The 22,286-nt window shown below is 41.1% G+C and overlaps 1 protein-coding gene across 1 annotated transcript in view; it reads right to left on the reverse strand.

Annotated features, from left to right (window-relative positions):
- pik3ap1 (phosphoinositide-3-kinase adaptor protein 1) overlaps nt 1-22,286 on the reverse strand; it is a gene marked incomplete at both ends in the record, with an annotated part of 102,915 nt that overhangs the window by 67,600 nt on the left and 13,029 nt on the right. Inside the window, 9 exons of the mRNA XM_084321863.1 lie at nt 564-652; nt 900-962; nt 1,205-1,486; nt 2,580-2,654; nt 3,896-4,061; nt 5,174-5,370; nt 9,830-9,962; nt 13,438-13,580; nt 19,601-19,745. Coding sequence (XP_084177989.1) covers nt 564-652; nt 900-962; nt 1,205-1,486; nt 2,580-2,654; nt 3,896-4,061; nt 5,174-5,370; nt 9,830-9,962; nt 13,438-13,580; nt 19,601-19,745 — 1,293 coding nt within the window. The remainder of the gene's footprint in view (nt 1-563; nt 653-899; nt 963-1,204; nt 1,487-2,579; nt 2,655-3,895; nt 4,062-5,173; nt 5,371-9,829; nt 9,963-13,437; nt 13,581-19,600; nt 19,746-22,286) is intronic.

Here is a 22,286-nt window from a genome sequence, read left to right on the forward strand (position 1 = left end):
TCCCAGCCACAGCCAAAAGAAAATCGAGGTACGCAGCATTCGTGAATTATGCACCAAAGCCATGGAACACCCTGCGTACAATATGGACATTAGGGAGGCTAGATCTCTAAAGTAATCTAAAAACTTACCTCTTCACTTTAGCCTTTTAATACACTCTGCTGCTTTGACTCATTGCATTGTGATTGTTGTACTGCAGATGAATTTTTTTATGCTAATTTAAGTCTATTTTATTGCACTGCTCTTATTCTGTTTATTTCTATACTCATTATACTATACTCATGTCTGCACTTTATGCATTGATTTTATTTCGCCAGAAACGTGTTGATAGTCTTTTATAGATTTTATTGTCAGAAATATATCATAATCAATACGAAATCCATTACAATATTTTGTAAAGATGTTAATGACATAAACCTATTACAATCTTGTCCTGTCGCCATGCCCATATTTCATTCATTCCATATTTCATTGCACTTCTATTTAACGGTCCATGTTTAGACAGGGCCGAGCTTGACCTCAGTATGATGTCTCCCTCCCTGTATAAATAAAGGTTCTGAATTCACCCTCTCCTGCAGCGCGATGAGTTGCCTCTGTCCCGGGGTCTTCATCCCAGCATAGGGGTCATAGACGGGGGAGGTGGAGAGGCTGACCGCTGGAGGTTGAGAGAGAGAGAGAGAGTGAGAGTGAGAGTGAGAGTGAGAGTGAGAGAGACCCTCATTGCTGGCCTTCTACAGTTTATATAAAATAATCCTAAAACAACTTTATTAAAGTTTACTATACAATATGGGATCGCAAACTCAACACTAGGCGTGCAACACATTCACATGTACAAATAATCCGTGGGTCTCACGACTCGCAAGTGTTGTTTCTTCCATATTTTGAGGAATAACATACTTTACCTCCATATAATCCTGATTCGCTGGGTTTTCCGGGGGGATTAACTTCCACTCTTTTTGGAAACACTGCCAAAACACATGTTCAGTTGTGAGTCATTCCTCTTGGGTCTATAGAACAGTTTACGCCTTTCACTGCCACACGACAAAGGGTTAACCCTTTCACAACCACACTACAGCAGGTTAACCCTTTCACTACCACACTACAGAAGGTTAGCCGTCTGTAGTGTGGTAGTGAAAGGTGAACCTTCTGTAGTGTGGTAGTGAAAGGGTTAAATAACACTTTGAAAGAAAACAAAACCGTGTCGTACCTTTGGAGATGTAAGTGGACTCTTCCGCCTGAGAGGCCCTAGGTCTGGGAATGGGCTCCGGGGGACGGTGGGAGAGTTGGGAGGCGTACCCAGTATTGTCATCTACAGTGTCATATATATCTTCTGGCCGCAAGAAGTCGTCGTCATCCTCCCCCTCCTCCTCCTCCTCCTCCTCCTCATCCTCTTCCTCACGTGGGTCATCCTGCTCATCTTTCGTCTCTTCCTGGGTATTGTGGTGTTCCTCATCATCATCCTCTTGAGCTATGCCAGTGTCAGGTTTTGCTACAAGACAAAACAGCCACATTATCCACACCATCCACGCCTCGGCCAGTCCTTGGTACCATCGGGCTCCACAACAGTGGGCAGGGACCGCTGCCAGCAGCCGGAGAACTAACGGCAGCAGAACTCGAGAACTGCTAGGAATGTCTGATCACTCAGGCGGGATCCACAAAGAATGGATTGCACGGTGCTAATTGCACCCTTACTTACAATTCATCATGAATTGAAAATGGGGGACCCTGATGTAAACAAGACGAAAGTCTTTCTGGTCTGCCTCCCCTTAACAATTGTGTGTATTGAGCCGTACTGTATTGTACCCATTCTGCAATCTGTTAATAACATTTTCAATCAATCAATCACCGTGCAGTCTTGTTTACATCAGGGTCCACCATTTTCAATTCATAATGAATTGTAAGTAGGTGTGCAATTAACACAGTGCAATCCATTCTTTGTGGATCCCGCCCTTAGTGTTTTATTGCCCATATTTATTGTAACATATAATAATAATAAGCTCTTTGATTCTGACCACAATTATGTTTACTATAATTGTATTGCCTATATTATGTCTTCTATATTATCTTATATTTGGAGTCTAAAATCGTGTTTCTTTGGTATTTTTTGAGACCCCAGGAATATCTTCTGGTTCGAAATGTCTTCTATTAAAAATAAAAATAGTCTTAGTTGCGAACTTCTATTTCTGTCCTAAGTGTTTTCTCTCCAATTCACCTGCCCAAGGTTTTTATTCAAGTGTGCATAAGATTATTTCTCATGATTGCCATTTTTCAAACTCAGGGTTGAGGACCAATGATGCCAATCCCTGAAATATTGCTGAGTGGTCCCTGGCCTTGTTAACTAATGACTATAGGCTACATTCTGGTATTAGTTTCAACAGTATATAGACAGTCACTGAGCGTGTATAGGCACATTTAGCAACAGGCCTTGTTTTAATGTAAACCAGTAGTATTAGTTTTGATGTTAGGTGGCTGCAATTCCATTGATTACAGGTCCTTAGGGGAAATAGATAACCGTTTCCCTTTTCTAGAAAGTGTAATGATTTAAAAACTCTGTTATAGATCTCTATCCATCTAGAGTGTACCTTGAAAGAAAAAGAACTTTCTAAGCATGGCCTCTTCAGGGTTCTGACGACCATCTACTGCATTCATTGCCTCATCTGAGGGGAATAAATCAAAGTTATCATCATAATTAGTGTTATCACCACCACAACTCATTTATCATTTAATGAAGAATGTAAGATTTCCTTAAAAAAAAGTCTTTAGTTTATCATTTTTATTGTGTTTTTTATATGGTTGATTGTTCGAGATAAAATAAACTCAACTCAACTCAATAATCTCATCCACTACCGCCACCACCACAACCTCATCCACTACCACCACCACCACCACCTCATCCACTACCACCACCACCACCTCATCCACTACCACCACCACCTCATCCACTATCACTACCACCACCACCACAACCTCAGCCACTACCACCACCACCACAACCTCAGCCACTACCACCACCACAACCTCATCCACTACCACAACCTCATCCACTACCACCACCACCACATCCACCACCACCACAACCTCATCCACCACAACCTCATCCACTACCACCACCACCACAACCTCAGCCACTACCACCACCACCACCTCATCCACCACCACCACCACATCCACCACCACCACCACCCCATCCACTACCACCACCACCACCACATCCACTACCACCACCACATCCACTACCACCACCACAACCTCCTCCACTACCACATCCACTACCACCACCACAACCTCCTCCACTACCACCACAACCTCATCCACTAGCACCACAACCACAACCTCACCCACTACCACCACCACCACAACAACCTCATCCACTGCCACCACAACCTCACCTACTACCACCACCACCACAACAACCTCATCCACTACCACCACCTCAGCCACTACCACCACAACCTCTCACCCACTACCACCACATCAGCCACTACCACCACCACCACAACAACAACCTCATCCACCACCACAACAACCTCATCCACTACCACCAGAACCTCACCCACTACCACCACCACCACCACCACCACAACCTCATCCACCACCACCACAACCTCATCCACTAGCACCACAACCTCACCCACTACCACCACCACCACCACCACAACAACCTCATCCACTGCCACCACAACCTCACCCACTACCACCACCACCACAACAACCTCATCCACCACCACCACAAACTCAGCCACTACCACCACAACCTCAGCCACCACTACCCACCACAACCTTAGCCACGACTACCATCATCATCAGCAGGATATGAACAAACTTTTTGTCAACTATCCATTGTTGCTTTTAGTAGTGTTCAGAAAATTATAGAATGGCTGAATCATCATCATCTTACATAAGTCATCAGCACATTCTGGGTATATCTCCACCATGGACTCGTAAATGTCTTCTGAGTAGCTGGAGTACTTGATGATGATGTCTTGTGACGAGGGAGGCGTCATCATCTCGTACACTTCTCCATCCTCCTCTTTCATGTGAGTCTTGAGCATGTCTGCCGTCTTCTAGATCATTGAAACACAAGGGACGGACAGACAGAGCATTTTGAGACTTGATTTACATTGAGGAAATTATATTTCATTTTCTAATAATAGGACATTCATTCTCAAGTGTGTGTTAATAGGTAAATGTTGGTTATAGGATAACCACCTTCTCGAGCCAAATGGTTTTTTTCTTCAATATTTCAAATTGGGAATCAATTCTAAGTTCTTAAATTGATTAAGTTGTGTGTGAGTTGTCTCTGCCTTCGGTGTGTGAACAAGTTTCAAGTTCAAGTTTCTTTATTATTTGCCACAATAAAATACAGATATTTTACGAGGAAATGCTTGTTTCTGTATGAGCCCCTGAGTGTGCTTCATACAGTAAAAAAAGTTAAAAGGTAAGTAAGAGTAAGTAAAAAGTATATCCAATATTCAATATACAATATACAATACAGAGTCAAATGAGTAACAGTGAGGTACAATGCAGAAATGAGGTACAAAACTTAGGATAAGGTGCAAATTCAAATTCAAATGAGGTATGAATGTAGTGCAAATCTCTTTAATAATAGATCAATATAATGTAGTGTTAAAGTGTCTAAAGTGAGTAAAGTGAGTGTTAAGGTGAGTGTTTGTTTAAATGTGTGAATGAATGGGTGAATGTGAGGCATAAGTTGTAAGGCGCTTTGGATAAAAGCACTAAAGAAATGCAGTCCATTTACCATTTATATATTGATCTACAGGTATGTGATGAAAATAAACATCACACGCTACATAAATATATTGATCTACAGGATACTGTATGTGATGAAAATAAACATCACACGCTACATAAATATATTGATCTACAGGATACTGTATGTGATGAAAATAAACATCACACGCTACATAAATACATTGATCTACAGGATACTGTATGTGATGAAAATAAACATCACACGCTACATAAATATATTGATCTACAGGATACGTTATGTGATGAAAATAAACATCACACGCTACATAAATATATTGATCTACAGGATACGTTATGTGATGAAAATAAACATCACACGCTACATAAATATATTGATCTACAGGATACGTTATGTGATGAAAATAAACATCACACGCTACATAAATGCAGTCTATTTACTCACAACAAATTCATCCATGAAGTGTCTGAGGTCCAAGAAGCCACTGTTCTCTGCCAGTGTGTTTGGGTAGTCTCCGTATCTGTTCATCACACTGTAGGCCTGAAGAGCCCCGGGACACTGGAGGAGGACCGTGGTCAACTTCTTCAGGCCATACTTGGCTGCGAAGTGAAGCAGGGTGGGAAGCTCCTCATCTCGCTGGTCTGAGGGACAAGAGGCAAGCAACAGATTCAGATACAGTAGTCTAGAGTTTAGAGACAGTAGTCTAGAGTTTAGAGACAGTAGTCTAGAGTTTGGAGACAGTAGTCTAGAGTTTAGAGACAGTAGTCTGGAGTTTGGAGACAGTAGTCTAGAGTTTGGAGACAGTAGTCTAGAGTTTGGAGACAGTAGTCTAGAGTTTGGAGACAGTAGTCTGGAGTTTAGAGACAGTAGTCTAGAGTTTGGAGACAGTAGTCTAGAGTTTAGAGACAGTAGTCTAGAGTTTAGACACAGTAGTCTAGAGTTTAGAGACAGTAGTCTAGAGTTTAGAGACAGTAGTCTAGAGTTTGGAGACAGTAGTCTAGAGTTTAGAGACAGTAGTCTAGAGTTTGGAGACAGTAGTCTAGAGTTTAGAGACAGTAGTCTAGAGTTTGGAGACAGTAGTCTAGAGTTTGGAGACAGTAGTCTAGAGTTTGGAGACAGTAGTCTAGAGTTTAGAGACAGTAGTCTAGAGTAGTCTAGAGTTTGGAGACAGTAGTCTAGAGTTTAGAGACAGTAGTCTAGAGTTTGGAGACAGTAGTCTAGAGTTTAGAGACAGTAGTCTGGAGTTTAGAGACAGTAGTCTGGAGTTTGGAGACAGTAGTCTAGAGTTTGGAGACAGTAGTCTAGAGTTTGGAGACAGTAGTCTGGAGTTTAGAGACAGTAGTCTAGAGTTTGGAGACAGTAGTCTAGAGTTTGGAGACAGTAGTCTAGAGTTTGGAGACAGTAGTCTAGAGTTTGGAGACAGTAGTCTAGAGTTTAGAGACAGTAGTCTATAGTTTAGCGACAGTAGTCTATAGTTTAGCGACAGTAGTCTAGAGCTTGGAGACAGTAGTCTAGAGTTTAGAGACAGTAGTCTAGAGTTTAAAGACGGTAGTCTAGAGTTTAGACACAGTAGTCTAGAGTTTAGACACAGTAGTCTAGAGTTTAGACACAGTAGTCTAGAGTTTAGAGACAGTAGTCTAGAGTTTAGAGACGGTAGTCTAGAGTTTGGAGACAGTAGTCTAGAGTTTAGACACAGTAGTCTAGAGTTTAGACACAGTAGTCTAGAGTTTAGAGACGGTAGTCTAGAGTTTGGAGACAGTAGTCTAGAGTTTAGACACAGTAGTCTAGAGTTTAGAGACAGTAGTCTAGAGTTTAGAGACGGTAGTCTAGAGTTTAGAGACAGTAGTCTATAGTTTAGAGACAGTAGTCTAGAGTTTAGAGAAATGGGCTTGTATGACTGGAAGGTCGCTGGTTCGAATCCCGGGAGCATTTGGGGATATGTGGATGGGAAAAGTCAGTCAGTGACAAAATCTGATTAGATTAGATTCAAATGTATTGTCATCATACAGCACAAGTACAGTATAACGAAAATAATTTGGCATCCAACCAGAGTACAAATGTAACAGTAAAGTGCAATAGTGATATACAATGTACAGGTGATTAAACTGGGTATAACATTATATATATATATATATATATATATATATATATATATATATATATATATATATATATATATATATATATATTAGTACTACTGTCTGAGTGTAGTGCTAATCAGATGTATGTACATAGTTGTAATATTAACATACAGTGATACGGGTATAAAGACACTATGGTAGTAAGTCATACTGGCCAACAGCGTAACTAGTAAGAGTAGGTAAGGAATATGTACAGATATGTAAAATGATACAGACATATGTGGGAAATGACCGTTTTTTTTTTATATACTATATATTTTATTGGTGGTACAGAGAAGCAAAGGTTGTTTATCAATATTTAACATATCACCATGATTTTTTTTATTATAATTTATTTGCTTTTATGATACATGACGAGACACGGACAGGACTGAAATTGACAAGGAACAACAAAAAACAACAAAGACAAAAACTAAACTAAATCGAAAACAGGCAAAAAGAAAGTAAAAAAAAATTAATAATAATAAAAATAATAATAATAAATAACCAAGATACAATATACAATGGGGCGGAGTTTACAACAGAGTATCGGAGGTGCTATCTGAGGTGCTAATGACGTTAAATGACCGTTAACGTGCCTTTGAGCAAAAACTGCTCCAGTGGAGCTGCTCAGTGTCCCACAGTAGCGGTCTGTTCATCCTGAACGAGTGTGGAACGAGTGTGACGCAGGACGCTGCTGTGTGCTCAGCTAAAGGAACGAGTGTGACGCAGGACGCTGCTGTGTGCTCAGCTAAATTCCCAGAGGTAAACAACGGTTAGACAATGATAATTCAAGCCCTTGTTTATCTTGTGCCAGTAATTCTATACATCACTGCTCCCCAGGTTAACTAGACAGTAAATGTGACTGAATTTGACGCTATCGTTGCTACAGACTATGGACTGCATTTTATATACTGTAGCAGCTTTTATCCAACGCGCTTTACAATTTGATGCCTCACATTCGCCCATTCACTCAGACCTTCACAGACAGACGGCGGAGGCAACCATGCAAGGTGCCGACCTGCTCATCGGGAGCAGTTAGAGGCGAGCTGTAAGTGCCTTGCTCAAGGACACTACGACACACTGCCAGGAGGAGTGGGACTATTGCAGATAGATCTATCCATTATTATTAGTTACTCTATAGCAACTGATATTTAATGTATCTAATTTTACTGTACTTATGTTCTGTGAATGAGGGAGGTAAATGTATTCTTCTCTTGTTTACTTTGTTTTGATTGTATTTAAAATGTGCAGGTGCTGTTAAAAGTGTTTGTTACAAGTGGAACAAACATCTCAGTGTAGTTCCCTCAGTATAATTTCTAGGGCTGTCTTAAATACTTCGAAGCTTCGAAGCTTCGTTCGATGGGCATGGGATTCGAATATGAAAATAAAATTCGATTATGTAAAAGAAATTATAATAATCAGACAAAATCAACTCTGCCTCTCTTTGTTAACTACAACAATTGTTATTTAAGATGAGGTCGGACTTGGCACTGACAGATTTGTGTTCATTGTGCTGCTTTTATAAAGCCTCAAATGACGGCTTACAATATTTCATGAAAGCAAAGTGTTTAGTTTGTCTAAGATTTTAAAATGTTTAAACTTTACAGCACTGACAAAGTAAGTGCTGTACATGTCTCACAACATAAAAAAAAAAATAAAAAAAATATAAAGTTTTATTTATTTTATTTTTTATTTCGAAGCTTCGAATTAAAATCGAATCTCGGCCCCGAAGCTTCGAATTCCAAAAAGAAAAATCGAAGGTCAGCCCTCCATTGTCATATAAGTTGAACAACAGTAGCACACGAGATGTTGATAGTACGGAGCAGTGTAGGAAGGAGGCATCACTGGTTGGCCAACAAGAGGCCTCGCATGGAATGTTTGTGTAGTTCTCTTTCTTCCAACATGGCTTAACCATTGGAAACCACTTTCAAAAGAAAGTGCCTGATTTCTGTGCAGTGGTAGAGCAGGTAAAACAGTAGAACAGAATGATATTACTGTTCCAATGTGACTTGTTTACAAGATCCAGATATAAGGCACCAAATGATTACATTTCTGTTGATGTAATTCTCAGTATGGCAACACATAGCAACCGCTGTTTGCACATCAGGACTCCCTGGAAGAAGAGATCTTGTATCTCAAATGGGACATTCCTGGATAAATAAAGGATAAAGAAATAATAATAATAAACATAGCAACAAGAGCATAGGTTTGGTTTCAACCACTGGGGGAGGGGGGAGGGGTACTCTGTCTGGGCATCAAATACTTCATTTCCTGCATTCTGGTGTACTTTTATGAGAGATGGTATGGTCCTGTAGGGGTGTCTGAAATTGTTGGTTAATATATAGTTACACATAAGAAGGATCTTTCTTTCTATCTATTGCCTCTTTTGGGGAGGGGGTTTTCTTCCTTATTAGCTATATTTCTTGAGGGGGACAAATCTACCTCTTCTCAGTATTGATGCAGCCCCCCCTAAATCTACCTCTTCTCAGTATTGATGCAGCCCCCCATAAATCTACCTCTTCTCAGTATTGATGCAGCCCCCCATAAATCTACCTCTTCTCAGTATTGATGCAGCCCCCCCTAAATCTACCTCTTCTCAGTATTGATGCAGCCCCCCATAAATCTACCTCTTCTCAGTATTGATGCAGCCCCCCCTAAATCTACCTCTTCTCAGTATTGATGCAGCCCCCCCTAAATCTACCTCTTCTCAGTATTGATGCAGCCCCCCATAAATCTACCTCTTCTCAGTATTGATGCAGCCCCCCCTAAATCTACCTCTTCTCAGTATTGATGCAGCCCCCCATAAATCTACCACTTCTCAGTATTGAGGGGGACAAGCCCCCTGCCGTCCCCCCTGAAACTCCACCTATGCATACAGTAGCAACCATTGTTTCTTCCAACACGGAGAAAAAAGGGTAATTCTAAACATTCTGTGAGAGGCCTCTATTGAGTCAGAAAACAATGGTACAGAACTCACATGTCGTCATATTTTGCTCCTCAATCTGTCTTATTCCAAACAGATGAAACCCAGTTGCAGGCATCCTGGATTTGAAGGAGTCAGTCAGCATGTTGTCTAGTGACTCGGTCACATTGGCGGTGATGTTGAAAGCCTGAAAATACAGAATTGTTAACCGAGAGAGATGTACACGTGTATGTAGCACAAGGCAGTTCTAGTGGCTTTGTTCCGTGAAGTACGCCAGATATATTCGTTTTCACATCTACAGTGTGAAAGCACAACAGCCTTAGATGAGAAAACCTGAATTTCCTCAATGTGACAGTTTTGAGTTACAGCACAGACGTATTAATAATCTAAAGGCTTTTAGTGCCACATAAAAACCATGACAACAGTAATGACGTGGGAATCAGACACCTTTCAAGGGCTGAGCACCTCAGGCAGGCAGGCAGGCGTAAAGGTGCTAACAGGAAGTTCAAGTGACAAGGCAGATTATTTCAAGGAAATCTATATGTCAAAATATGCAAGGCACATGGCAGCTACCCAAATGCAAATCAGTCGAGTCCCTTGATATGAAGAAATGGGATTCCTTGAAAGTTGTGCAATCGAGCTAAAATGACTATAAAGCCGCTGTGGAATCCATTAGGTTGTTTTCCTACAGGAGTGTGTCTGCTCCAGGGCCGGCCTACAGGAGTGTGTCTGCTCCAGGGCCGGCCTACAGGAGTGTGTCTGCTCCAGGGCCGGCCTACAGGAGTGTGTCTGCTCCAGGGCCTACAGGAGTGTGTCTGCTCCAGGGCCGGCCTACAGGAGTGTGTCTGCTCCAGGGCCGGCCTACAGGAGTGTGACTGCTCCAGGGCCGGCCTACAGGAGTGTGTCTGCTCCAGGGCCGGCCTACAGGAGTGTGTCTGCTCCAGGGCCGGCCTACAGGAGTGTGTCTGCTCCAGGGCCGGCCTACAGGAGTGTGTCTGCTCCAGGGCCTACAGGAGTGTGTCTGCTCCAGGGCCGGCCTACAGGAGTGTGTCTGCTCCAGGGCCTACAGGAGTGTGTCTGCTCCAGGGCCTACAGGAGTGTGTCTGCTCCAGGGCCGGCCTACAGGAGTGTGTCTGCTCCAGGGCCGGCCTACAGGAGTGTGTCTGCTCCAGGGCCGGCCTACAGGAGTGTGTCTGCTCCAGGGCCGGCCTACAGGAGTGTGTCTGCTCCAGGGCCGGCCTACAGGAGTGTGACTGCTCCAGGGCCGGGCTACAGGAGTGTGTCTGCTCCAGGGCCGGCCTACAGGAGTGTGTCTGCTCCAGGGCCGGCCTACAGGAGTGTGGGTGCTCGACTGACCCATGTCACTAATGCCTAGTCCACACTGAAGCCTGACCTTTGTTCAAGACGGGAATGAACAATCAATCACGTGAGCTGGATGGAACGGGAATACAAATTGATGGGAGTGGACGGGACAGGATAGATTATTCTTATTATTATTCAATTGTATTATTATTATAATCTTTTATTTATGCATTTTTTTTAAATTTGTGATCACATTTAAAACAGTAAAAAAAAAGAATTCTCAAGCGCGGATAGGATCTAAGTGGGATAGTGTGATCCTTCCACACGCTACGCCCTCTCAGTGAGAATCCGCGCTGCCAGGTGAAAAGAAGCGGTTGATTGGCTGGACGTGTGTCGGAGGAAACACGTGGTAGCCTCCACTCTCCCAGACCGACTGTGGGGGGTAAGTGCGCAGCGACCAGGAAGGGGATTGGGAATTGGCATAACGACTAACATTGGGATGGGAGAAAATCGGAGGAAAAAGGAGGGGGGAAAAGATCAATTAAAAAAAAAGATAAAAAAAAATGATCTCCGACATGAAACAAGACACAACACAATACAGTAACAATAATAATAAACACGACTTTACAGGACAATAACAGCAATAATAATAATAACAATGACAATAAAATATAAATAATTAAAAAGGATAAAAACAGAATATAAAATGTTTAAAGTGAATTACTATATTATATATTATACTATATTATAGATATACATTTTAACTATGAGATGTGTGATGTTTTCTTGATTCTAAACAGAATTGTGGCCAGAATCAAAGAGCTTCTTATTTGTCTCAGCCGGAATGTACCCATAAAACAAAACAACGAGACAGGAGTAATTTTTGTAACTTCCACCGGGATAAGATAAGATAAGATAAATATGTATAGGCTATTTATATAATATCTATTATAGAAATAAATATAGGCTATAAAATGTTGATCTGAATATAAAAAATAAACAGTGTAAACAAAGGTGCAGATGAGGGTCTGTATGCCAGTTATATTATAGGTCAAGGATACAGAGGTCTAGGATCGGGACAGGAGGGAGGGAATTTTTTAAGCCGTAACTTTTTTTAATAAATTTTTTCGTCCACAAAGCAAACTGTGTTTTAGGTCATGGAAAGTGGACTTTTTTTAAAACTCCTGCCAGGGTGAAGATTTTCAGAAATTCCCTTTTTTTTTTTTTTTTTTTTTTTTTTATATAAATACACTGTGTATTTGCGAGGACGGGCGAAACCAGAGCTCATGGAAAATGCTGACATCATGACTAATGGCCCCGTCCACGGATATTTTTTTTAATGACGTAATTTCTCTGTGTTTTTGCACCTCTGTCCACACAAATATGGTGTGAGAGCTTCAGGTCATGCGACCAGATCATTTCATGTGAGTGTTTTTGTGTTGTTATGAGGACGGAGAGAGATCTTCTGAAACACTGCTGGTGTTGTGGACAGGATTATTTTGAAGATGCAGTAAACCCCTGTGTACGTGTTGACTAGACCTGAGTCAGTGTCGTGAATGAGAATCATATAGTTTAACACTTTCACCTCCACACTACAGGTTAACACTTTCACTACCACACTACAGAAGGTTAACACTTTCACCTCCACACTAACCCTTCCACCACCACACTACAAAGACCCTTTCACCAAAGCACTGCAGGTGGTTAACCCTTCCGCTCCCACACTGACTGAACCGTGTGCCACAGTGATGTCACTGACTCAGCATTGCCAATGAGGTCCATGTAGACTCAGTCACAACAGAAGAAAACAGCATGGGTTGGTTGTAGAGATGTCCGATATTATCGGCCTACCAATATTATCGGCCTACCGATATTATATATATTTTATTATTATTATTGCCGTATTATTATTATATATTTTTTTTAAACCTTTATTTACCCAGGCAAGCAAGTAAGAACAAATTCTTACTTTATTTAATGTCAAAAATATGCATAATGTTGTGTTAATTCCACGACAATAGATATGTAATGTTAATTACCTGAAATTATTCTGTTTTTTGGGGGGGGACCCTGTATATAGCGGTATCGGTTGATATCGGTATCGGAAATTAAGAGTTGGACAATATCGGTACTGTATATCGGATATCGGTAAAAAAGCCAATATCGAACATCCCTAGTTGGTTGGGTCCAGCTACATTAGAGAACCCAGTCTTTAGTTTTTCACTGAGTTACAGAGTAAACGTTAGTAGCCAACTACATGAAAGACACAAAATGTTGACACAATTTAAATGTTGGGGGCACAGGGATTTCCCAGCCTCAAACTGGGGGCACCAGAGGGGAACCCCGACATCAACTCTCACCTGGCATAAGAACTCCATGGGAGCTGTGGCACTCTCAAGGTGCCGGCTGACTTCTCCCATGTTTGTGTAGTATGTGACAGGCTTCAAGCTAACTGATGATTGGTCAGTGTGCAGAGTGAGCGATACCACTCCAGTCGGCATGTCTGAGGGAGAAAGAAATACAGTAAGAATGGCGGTCGGGTGGCGTAGCAGAGATTGCGCTCGTCACCAATGCAAGAGGCTGCGGTCTCGACTCCCGGAGTCAGCATTGCCTGCGGCTTGGTCCGATCGTCATACTAACTCGTTTGGCTGAGTTAGCGGGAGGGAAGTCGTGGGTGGTAATCTGGCGTTGTGGACAGCGACTCCTACAGGTCAGGTCTGGGCGCCTGCTCAGCGAAAGGCAGGAAGTGGTGAAGGCAGCGTGACCTCCCACGCGTTACACTTCACCAATGAGAGTCCTCGCTGCCAGGTGAAAAGAGAGCCGCTGGCTGTCTCCGCATGTGTCGGAGGAAGCATGTGGTAGACTTCAAGGTTCCCTTGTACCGACCAGTAGGGGGCACATGCGCACAAGGACCAGGTAGGGGAGGGGGGGAATTGGCATAACGACTAAATTGGGATGGGAGGAAAAGCATAGAAAAATCTGGCGGAGAAAAAGAGGATACAAAAAAAAAAGAGAAATACAGTAAGAATCAGATTGCTATACAAGTATACATACAAAACATTTTGGGATCTTTTTGTGGATCTTTTGGATATCTAATGAAGGTCAGAGAACCAAGATAAGATAAGATAAGACATTCCTATATTGATCCCCTTGGGGAAATTTGGACGTCATAGCAGCACAGGGGGGGGGGGGGGGGGGGTACAGGTATAGTAGAAAAACATAAATATAGGCAATAAGATTATATATCTGAATACACAAATATGAGGGAAAAATAAACGGTGAAAACAATATAATTAACTCTGAATATAAAAATATGAGAAAGATAAACAGTGTAAACAATATTAATTCTGAATATAAGAATAGGAGAAAAATAAACCGTGTACACAATATAATTATCTCTGAATATAGAAATATGAGACAAATAAACAGTGTAAACAAAGGTGCAGATGAGGGTCATGTTGTAGTCTGCATATTTGTCTTAATTAAATTGTAGGTCGTTGCAGGCTAAGCCGTGTGGCGTTAGCAGAGATGGTGCACTCTGTGAGCCCACCATACTCAATGGACCATATTCACACGGTGGTCAATGGTAATTAAGGATGAGAAGTGGGTATTATGTTGCAAAAATAACTTGTTTAAAGGAACACGCCAACATTTTGGGAAATTAGCTTATCGTCTTCTCCAGAGAGAGACAAGAAGATAGATACCAGTTTTCTCTCTGTGCGTTCAGTAGAAAGCTATCTGGCTGCACGTTAGCCTAGCTTAGCACAATGAATGGAAGCGGACATGGCCGGTTAGCCTAGGCATGGTCTGTCTGTCTGTGCCCACAAAAGTAGACCAATTACAGCTGTTGGGTTCACTGACATCACACACTGAGAATTAGACTGAAACATCTAACCCTAGAGCTAACTGGCTTTAAGCTGACTATCAAGCCATGACAATAATTAATTCCTGTCATGGACATAAATGGGATAAAAATATGTCTGACAAGCATTTTATATGCCTGCCAGAAACCAAGGTGCAACAGCAACACACAGCAGCTTTGCCATACCCTATTTTAGAATAGCGGTAGATAAAAGTTAGCCATGCTCTAATCACGGTTAGCATTGCTAGTGAATATTTTCTACTCAATATTTAGGCTACATGTTGCCTTACAAGGCTTTCACAAACCATACAATACAGGGGATCGTCAGCATGGCATTCTTCAGATGCCATCATGACAGCTAACTGAATGATTGAGTGGCAAACATGAACTCATGTTAGCCGTGCTAATTGTGATTAACGCTTTGCTAATATTTTTCCTATTTCTGTTTGGATTAGGGTTGCCAAATGTGACCTTATTAGCTGGGGCGTTTTGGGCTAAATTGGTTTGTCCCATAAAGGACCTCCCTTGTCCCACATACTGACTGCCAAATTCTATGTGATTAGGAGAGGAGAGGAGAGGAGAGGAGAGGAGAGGAGAGGAGAGGAGAGGAGAGGAGAGGAGAGGAGAAGAGAAGAGGAGGGGAGAAGAGAAGAGGGGAGTGGAGAGCAGAGAAGAGGAGATAGTACTGCCGTTGTTTCAGAACCATGGACAGCACTGCTCGTTGTGTGTTTAATGGTTGCCTGTGTAAGTGAATGGCTGTCTATATAGCACTGACATTGAACAGAGGAGAGACATACAGAACAGATCACATAGTTGGGTTTATTAGCCTGCTTACTATCGTGGGTCTAAATATAACTATAACAGCCCTAATTCAATTTCCCCCGAATTGTAGCAATTCACAGACAGACAGACAGACAGACAGACAGACAGACAGACAGACAGACAGACAGACAGACAGACAGACAGACAGACAGACAGACAGACAGACAGACAGACAGAGAGCTGCAAGCCACAAACACGCCTCCCCCTGCTGATTTTGAGTGATACTGTATGTCTATAAAAGAAGGAACACGAGCTTTGAGAGATGCTCACATGAGTCATATAAGAGAGATTCTGCTCTGACAACTAAACTGACTAAAGCCCATTGTTCAGTTCACTCATTGTTCAGTTCAGACCATTGTTAGGATCAAGTTGGTAAATGGTGTAAAAAGGTGCAAGTTCCAACATTTTCTTGACTGTTTTACCTGCTAATACAAAATGTCAAATATATAGCCCACATGAAAGGAATGTTGGATATTCACATGTTTATTTACAGAATATAGATGTGTCCATTCTATTCCACTATGGCTACATGATTGAGTTTAGTGCTTATTTATTTATATAGAATGATGACTAGAAATGTGAAACGTAATCGTTAATGATACAAATACTATTATGATTATGATTATTAGAATTATTTTAATCCAAGGATGTCTGTGGAATCGATGTGAACACATTCACCAATGATTTCTCACAAATGAAACGTTAAGATTGTGCAAGGCACATACAACGAAGAGTTAACGCTCCATGGGCATTTACTTTCTGTCAAAGAACCCAGATGGGCTTATTTCATGTCTGACTGGTAGGCATGCTATTAACCCTTTCACTGCCGCACTACCAAAACAGTTAACCCTTTCACTGCGACAATACACAGAAGGTTAACCCTTTCACTGCCACACAACAGCCGGTACCGTCGGTTGTGTGATAGTAAAGGGTTAACCTTATGTCGTGTGGCAGTGAAAGGGTTAAAGTAAGAAGTGTGCAATTAACTCAATTGAGTGGTATATTATGTCATCATATGAGTGTATTATGTTTTGTTATAATTTGGTGTTACATTTCACATGTGCATTATAATAATAACCCGAACCCTTCACACAAAGTAGTTTGAACTACTTTTTCTAAGTAGCTTTAGTAAACCTTTATTTTACCAGGTAGTCACTTGAGATCAATGATCTCTTTTTCGAGCAAGACCTTTTTATATGCCATTTACAAACAAAGTTACTACAGGTAGGTGTGCCTTGGCATTTTCATTCTTGCACAAGTATACCTGGCATGAAACGGGTCTAGAATTGGTTTAGAATCACTGCTCTGGACTGTACCATCGCCTGGGCACCCGTCTCCAAGGATTTAACAAGCAAAAGCTATTCTCCTTCATACAAACTAGGGCTGCACGATTCTTGCTAAAATGGGAATCAGGATTTTTCTCCCTAAGAATTGAGATCACGATTCTCTCACACGATTCTTATTCTTTCAATAAAAACATTTATTGCACTCTTTCTTAAACAGACAACATAACATATATGAAAGTGCTTGACTTGTAACGTGCGTGTGCGGGACACTCGTGCGTCACGGCACTTTGCTCTCGTCAGTCAGCTCATGGCATCATTTGACAACTGTGCGAATAAAAAAAAAATGTATCCTCTTTTTCTCCGCCTGATTTTCTATTTTTCTCCCCATCCCAATTTAGTCGTTATGCCAATTGCCCCCCTCCCCTACCTGGTTGTTGTGCGCATGTTCCTCCTACTGGTCGGTACAAGGGAACCCTGAAGTCTTCCACACGCTTACCTCCGACACATGTGGAGACAGCCAGTGGCTCTTTTTTCACCTGGCAGCGAGGACTCTCATTGGTGAAGCGTAACACGTGGGAGGTCACGCTGCCTTCACCATTTCCTGCCTTTCGCTGAGCAGGTGCCCAGACCTGACCTGTAGGCGTCGCTGTCCACAACGTCAGATTACCACCCTCGACTTCCCTCCCGCTAACTCAGCCAAACGAGTTAGTATGCCGATCGGCCCAAGCCGTAGGCAATGCTGACTCTGGGAGTCGAGACCGCAGCCTCTTGCATTGGTGACGAGCGCAATCTCCATCCGACCGCCACAACCGCGCGACATTTGACAAGCGCTCCATCAAATGACCACTTTCGCTTCTGACCTTTGTCCCGACTCTAGCGTCAGAATGTTATGAAGTGGACGGCCATTTTGGATAAACACGCTGTTTTTACCGGTACACACATTACAAAATTAATTCACTCATTTTCCGTGGGATTTTTATAAACTTTGGACTCTATGACTATAAGACTTCAGGCTATGGAACCGTTGTGTTGTCCAGCTCCTACCTCTCATCTGGAACCGAAAAACAGGAATCTAGCAACAAGTCAACACAAAAGTAAGAAAATATATTGAATGTTGAATTAATAGCGCGTTTTGCTTTTACATCGTGATTGATATCGCAACTGGGATTGTTCCGAAGCAAATAAGTCAACATGTGAATGCAGCGTGACGTGAATGCATAGGGGAATAGGAGTGAGTGCTTTAATGCAACGCATCTCCATTTTGACGCAAATGCAAATACATCAGAATCGCCATCATTTAGAAATGCGATCGCATACGTCTATGAATCGCGATCGCGATTTATTTTTACGATTTCATCATGCAGCCCTAATACAAACAACAACTGAAAGATGTCTGAGAGTGAGATATGGATGGTTTTCTCTGACTGAGCTAAAGGTCCAAGGTTGTCATGTAAGTCGAGACCTCAATCTTTCAAAATGTTCAGTTGCTATTGCATGCATTTATCTGTGTTTCATTACACATATGTGTGCATGCTTACCAACTGTTTCGCCTGTTTTATTGCAACACTACTATCACCGACATCTAAGAAGGGGATCCCCCCTTGAACGGCCCTTCTAAGGTCGCTTTCACACAGGGGCTGTTTGGTCCGGACTTTCGGACCAGAATTCGATAGTCCGGTTTTTCGGGTCTGTGTGAATGCGCGTCGAACTCGGTCCGCGGACCAAGCAGGCGAACTCTAGTCCGCCTGAAAACGTAGGTCTCGGTTCGGCTTCATCGAACCAAACGCGAACCAAATATAGGAAGTGATTATTATTACCACTGCTCGCAGCACTCACTGCAAAACAAGCACACTGCATCTAATCTCTCTATCTATCTCTCTATCTATCTATCTATCTATCTATCTATCTGTGCATCTTGGGAAGAAGGAAGAAAAAACGCGGCTTATTATTATTACCGAGGCGCGCAGCTTATTATATTATTAATAAAACAGCTACTTGTGGGCACTCATAAAAACACCGTGGTCTACAAGTTGTTTAGCGAGAGGATGGTGGTAATGTGCTTCAATAGAACAATGGATCAATGCCATGTCAAAACTCTGCTCCGCTGATCTGGAGGGCTCCGCAGTCCACACACAGACACACGGGATCGCAGCCACACACACATTTCCACTGTCCAATAGACAAGCGCCCTTTTCGACCGCGTGACATTGTTCAGAAGGTCTCGGTCCGCCTCACAGATATCTGTGTGAACGCAGGCGAACCAAATGAAGAATGCAACAATGTTGCAACTTCACCCCCAGAACCGCACCGAGTCCACCAAAACTATATGTGAAAGCGACCTAAGGTTTCTCTCCTCCACATTGCCTGTGGTGCATTTTTCCTATTGCTAGGTTTTAGTGAGTTTTTCCGTACCTTCGCGTGGGGTCTGGCAGCGTTGCATTCATTTATTTTAAGTTTTTTGGACTTCATGGTGTTTTTGTTTTGTTCTTGATTTATTGTGATGTTTCTTCTTGACTTGTTTAATAAATTTGATTTGATCCTGGAGACCCTTACCGGGTGAAGAAACACTGATGGTGTAGTCGTTCTCCAACGTCCCTGTGACACGCTTCGCAGCTCCTTCTTCACAGGAAAATTCCACCTCCACTCTCGACTGATCGTCCACTTTGTGTGTGAGGATGATGAAAATAGGTACCTGGTCCTAAAAAGAAAGAAGAAATGTTGTGAATATTCTTTACGCAACTTTATTTGACCCAGGAATGACCCAGGAAATATGAAATGTGATGGCAATGTTACTGGTATTAGCTAAAACCGGCAGTTTTAAGTAACAGAGAATTTCCCCAATTTTGAAATCTGATGCCAAGTGCCAAAACATGTCAACGTTAAAGCAAGTGATTTGATTTTCTGCCCTTTTCACTCAGAGGTATACTAGAACTAGATTATACTTTCTAATGGAGCAGACTGAATTATATGATTTATATCTCAATATTCTATGTCCATCCCAAATCTGTTGCCTATACTCAATTTATACATACCTACTGCTTTCACTGTCTACAACTGCCCTACACTGTAATCATAGTAATCAAAATAATCACAACTACCTACCTCATACTATAGTCTACCCATATATATCCGTCTGAATATACCTGCATATAATCCTTCTATATACCTACTTATACACCTGCATATAACCCATATAACTGTATGATAGCATGTACAATAATGCTGTATATACCGTATATATATATATATATATATATATATATATATAATATATATATATATTAGGGCTGTCAGTTTATCGCATTAATTAGATTAATTAATTACATTAATTAATTACACAGCAAATTATCGCGTTATGAAAATGAACTCAAAATATATTTTACATTTTTTCTTTTTTTTATCTCATTCATTCAATAAGAATGTAGAATGCACATTTACAGACTTTTTTTTAATATGGTCCATTTGCATGTTCTTGGTATCTGATTCTAGGGACATCTATGGATCTCAGGGAATGTATTCCCAGTGTCAGAAATAGCCTGTTACTAGGTTTGAGTAAATTGTAATGAACCAAATGAGAATATCAATTACATTTTTATTTATTTTTTTTTACCTTTGACTGTGAATAACACCATGCTAAAATGTACCAGACCTGAAAAATCTAAGGAAATGAATAAATGGAAGATGATTAACCCTTTACCGCAGTGGTTCTCAACTGGTCTAGCCTCGGGACCCAACATTTTCCTTAGTCATTAAGTCGCAACCCAAATTTTTTAACCACTATGATTTATTTCTTTTTTGCAGTAATACGCAATCTTTCATGCACTGTTAAAAACATGAAATAAACACAAAAACTATGGCTTCAATGAAATAAAATAATAATAAATAATATATGCTTCTTAGCAGATTTCTTAGCTTAACATAACATACCTAAGTTTGGGGGAACTAATGGGATAACTGGGGTTGCAACAAAAGTGCAACTAGGGCTAAAAACCCAATGAAATTAAATAATAATAATAATAATAATAATAATAATAATAATAATAATAATAATAATAATAATAATAATAAATAATTATGCTTCTTAGCAGACTTCTTAGCTTAACATAACATACCTACGTTTGGGGGAACTAATGGGATAACTGGGGTTGCAACAAAAGTGCAACTAGGGCTAAAAACCCAATGAAATAAAATTATAATAAATAATATGCTTCTTAGCGATTTCTTAGCTTAACATAACAGACCTAAGTTTGGGGGAACTAATGGGATAACTGGGGTTGCAACAAAAGTGCAACTAGGGCTAAAAACACAATGAAATAAAATAATAATAATAATAATAATAATAATAATAATAATAATAATAATAATAATAATAAATAATATATGCTTCTTAGCAGACTTCTTAGCTTAACATCCCAGGGAACTAATGGGATAACTGCAGATGTTGTTTGCTCCTGACAAGAGTCTCAAAGTCTGGGGTGATGGTAGACAAAGCAACTCTGAGGTCATGCTCAATGTCCAATATGTTCCTCTGCTTTGTCTTCAGCTGGACCAGAGCTGAGAAGCCACTTTCACAAAGATAGGTAGTGCAAAAAAAAAGATTATATATAAAAAAAAAAAAATTACTTTTTTTATACACACTTTTGGGTCGCGACCCACCAGTTGAGAAACACTGCTTTACCGGTCACTTCTTGAAATACCTGGAAATTCACAATTTCAACTCTAGAATGTTATTTTGGTGCTATTTCAAAAGACTAAATTATTATTATTTTTTTTTTAAGAAAAAAGATTTCCCCCCTGTAAATTAAGGTTAACCGAAGTGTCCGTGAACAGGCCCTCGACCGGTACCCTAAAAATGTGGGGGCTATGGGGCATATTTTTCCTTAGGGGGCATATCTATGAAACTTGGCAGGCTGATTCATAACATAAAATAAATAATAAAATGTATTGGGAGTTTTCTTGAATTTGCGTTGCCATGGCAACAGTAGCCGATAAAGGCCCAAAGAAGAATAGCGGACAAAACTATATAACTACATGTTACTACAGGGTACTACATGGTACTACAGGATCATACATGGTACTACATGGTACTACAGGGTACTACGTGGTACTACAGGGTACTACATGGCACTACAGGGTACTACATGGCACTACATGGTACTACAGGGTACTACATGGCACTACAGGGTACTACATGGCACTACATGGTAGAAGTAATACCCTAAGTGTGACTAACTAGATG

This window comes from Notolepis coatsorum (assembly GCF_963971535.1).
Source record: "Notolepis coatsorum genome assembly, chromosome: 9".
Classification (NCBI taxonomy): domain Eukaryota; kingdom Metazoa; phylum Chordata; class Actinopteri; order Aulopiformes; family Paralepididae; genus Notolepis; species Notolepis coatsorum.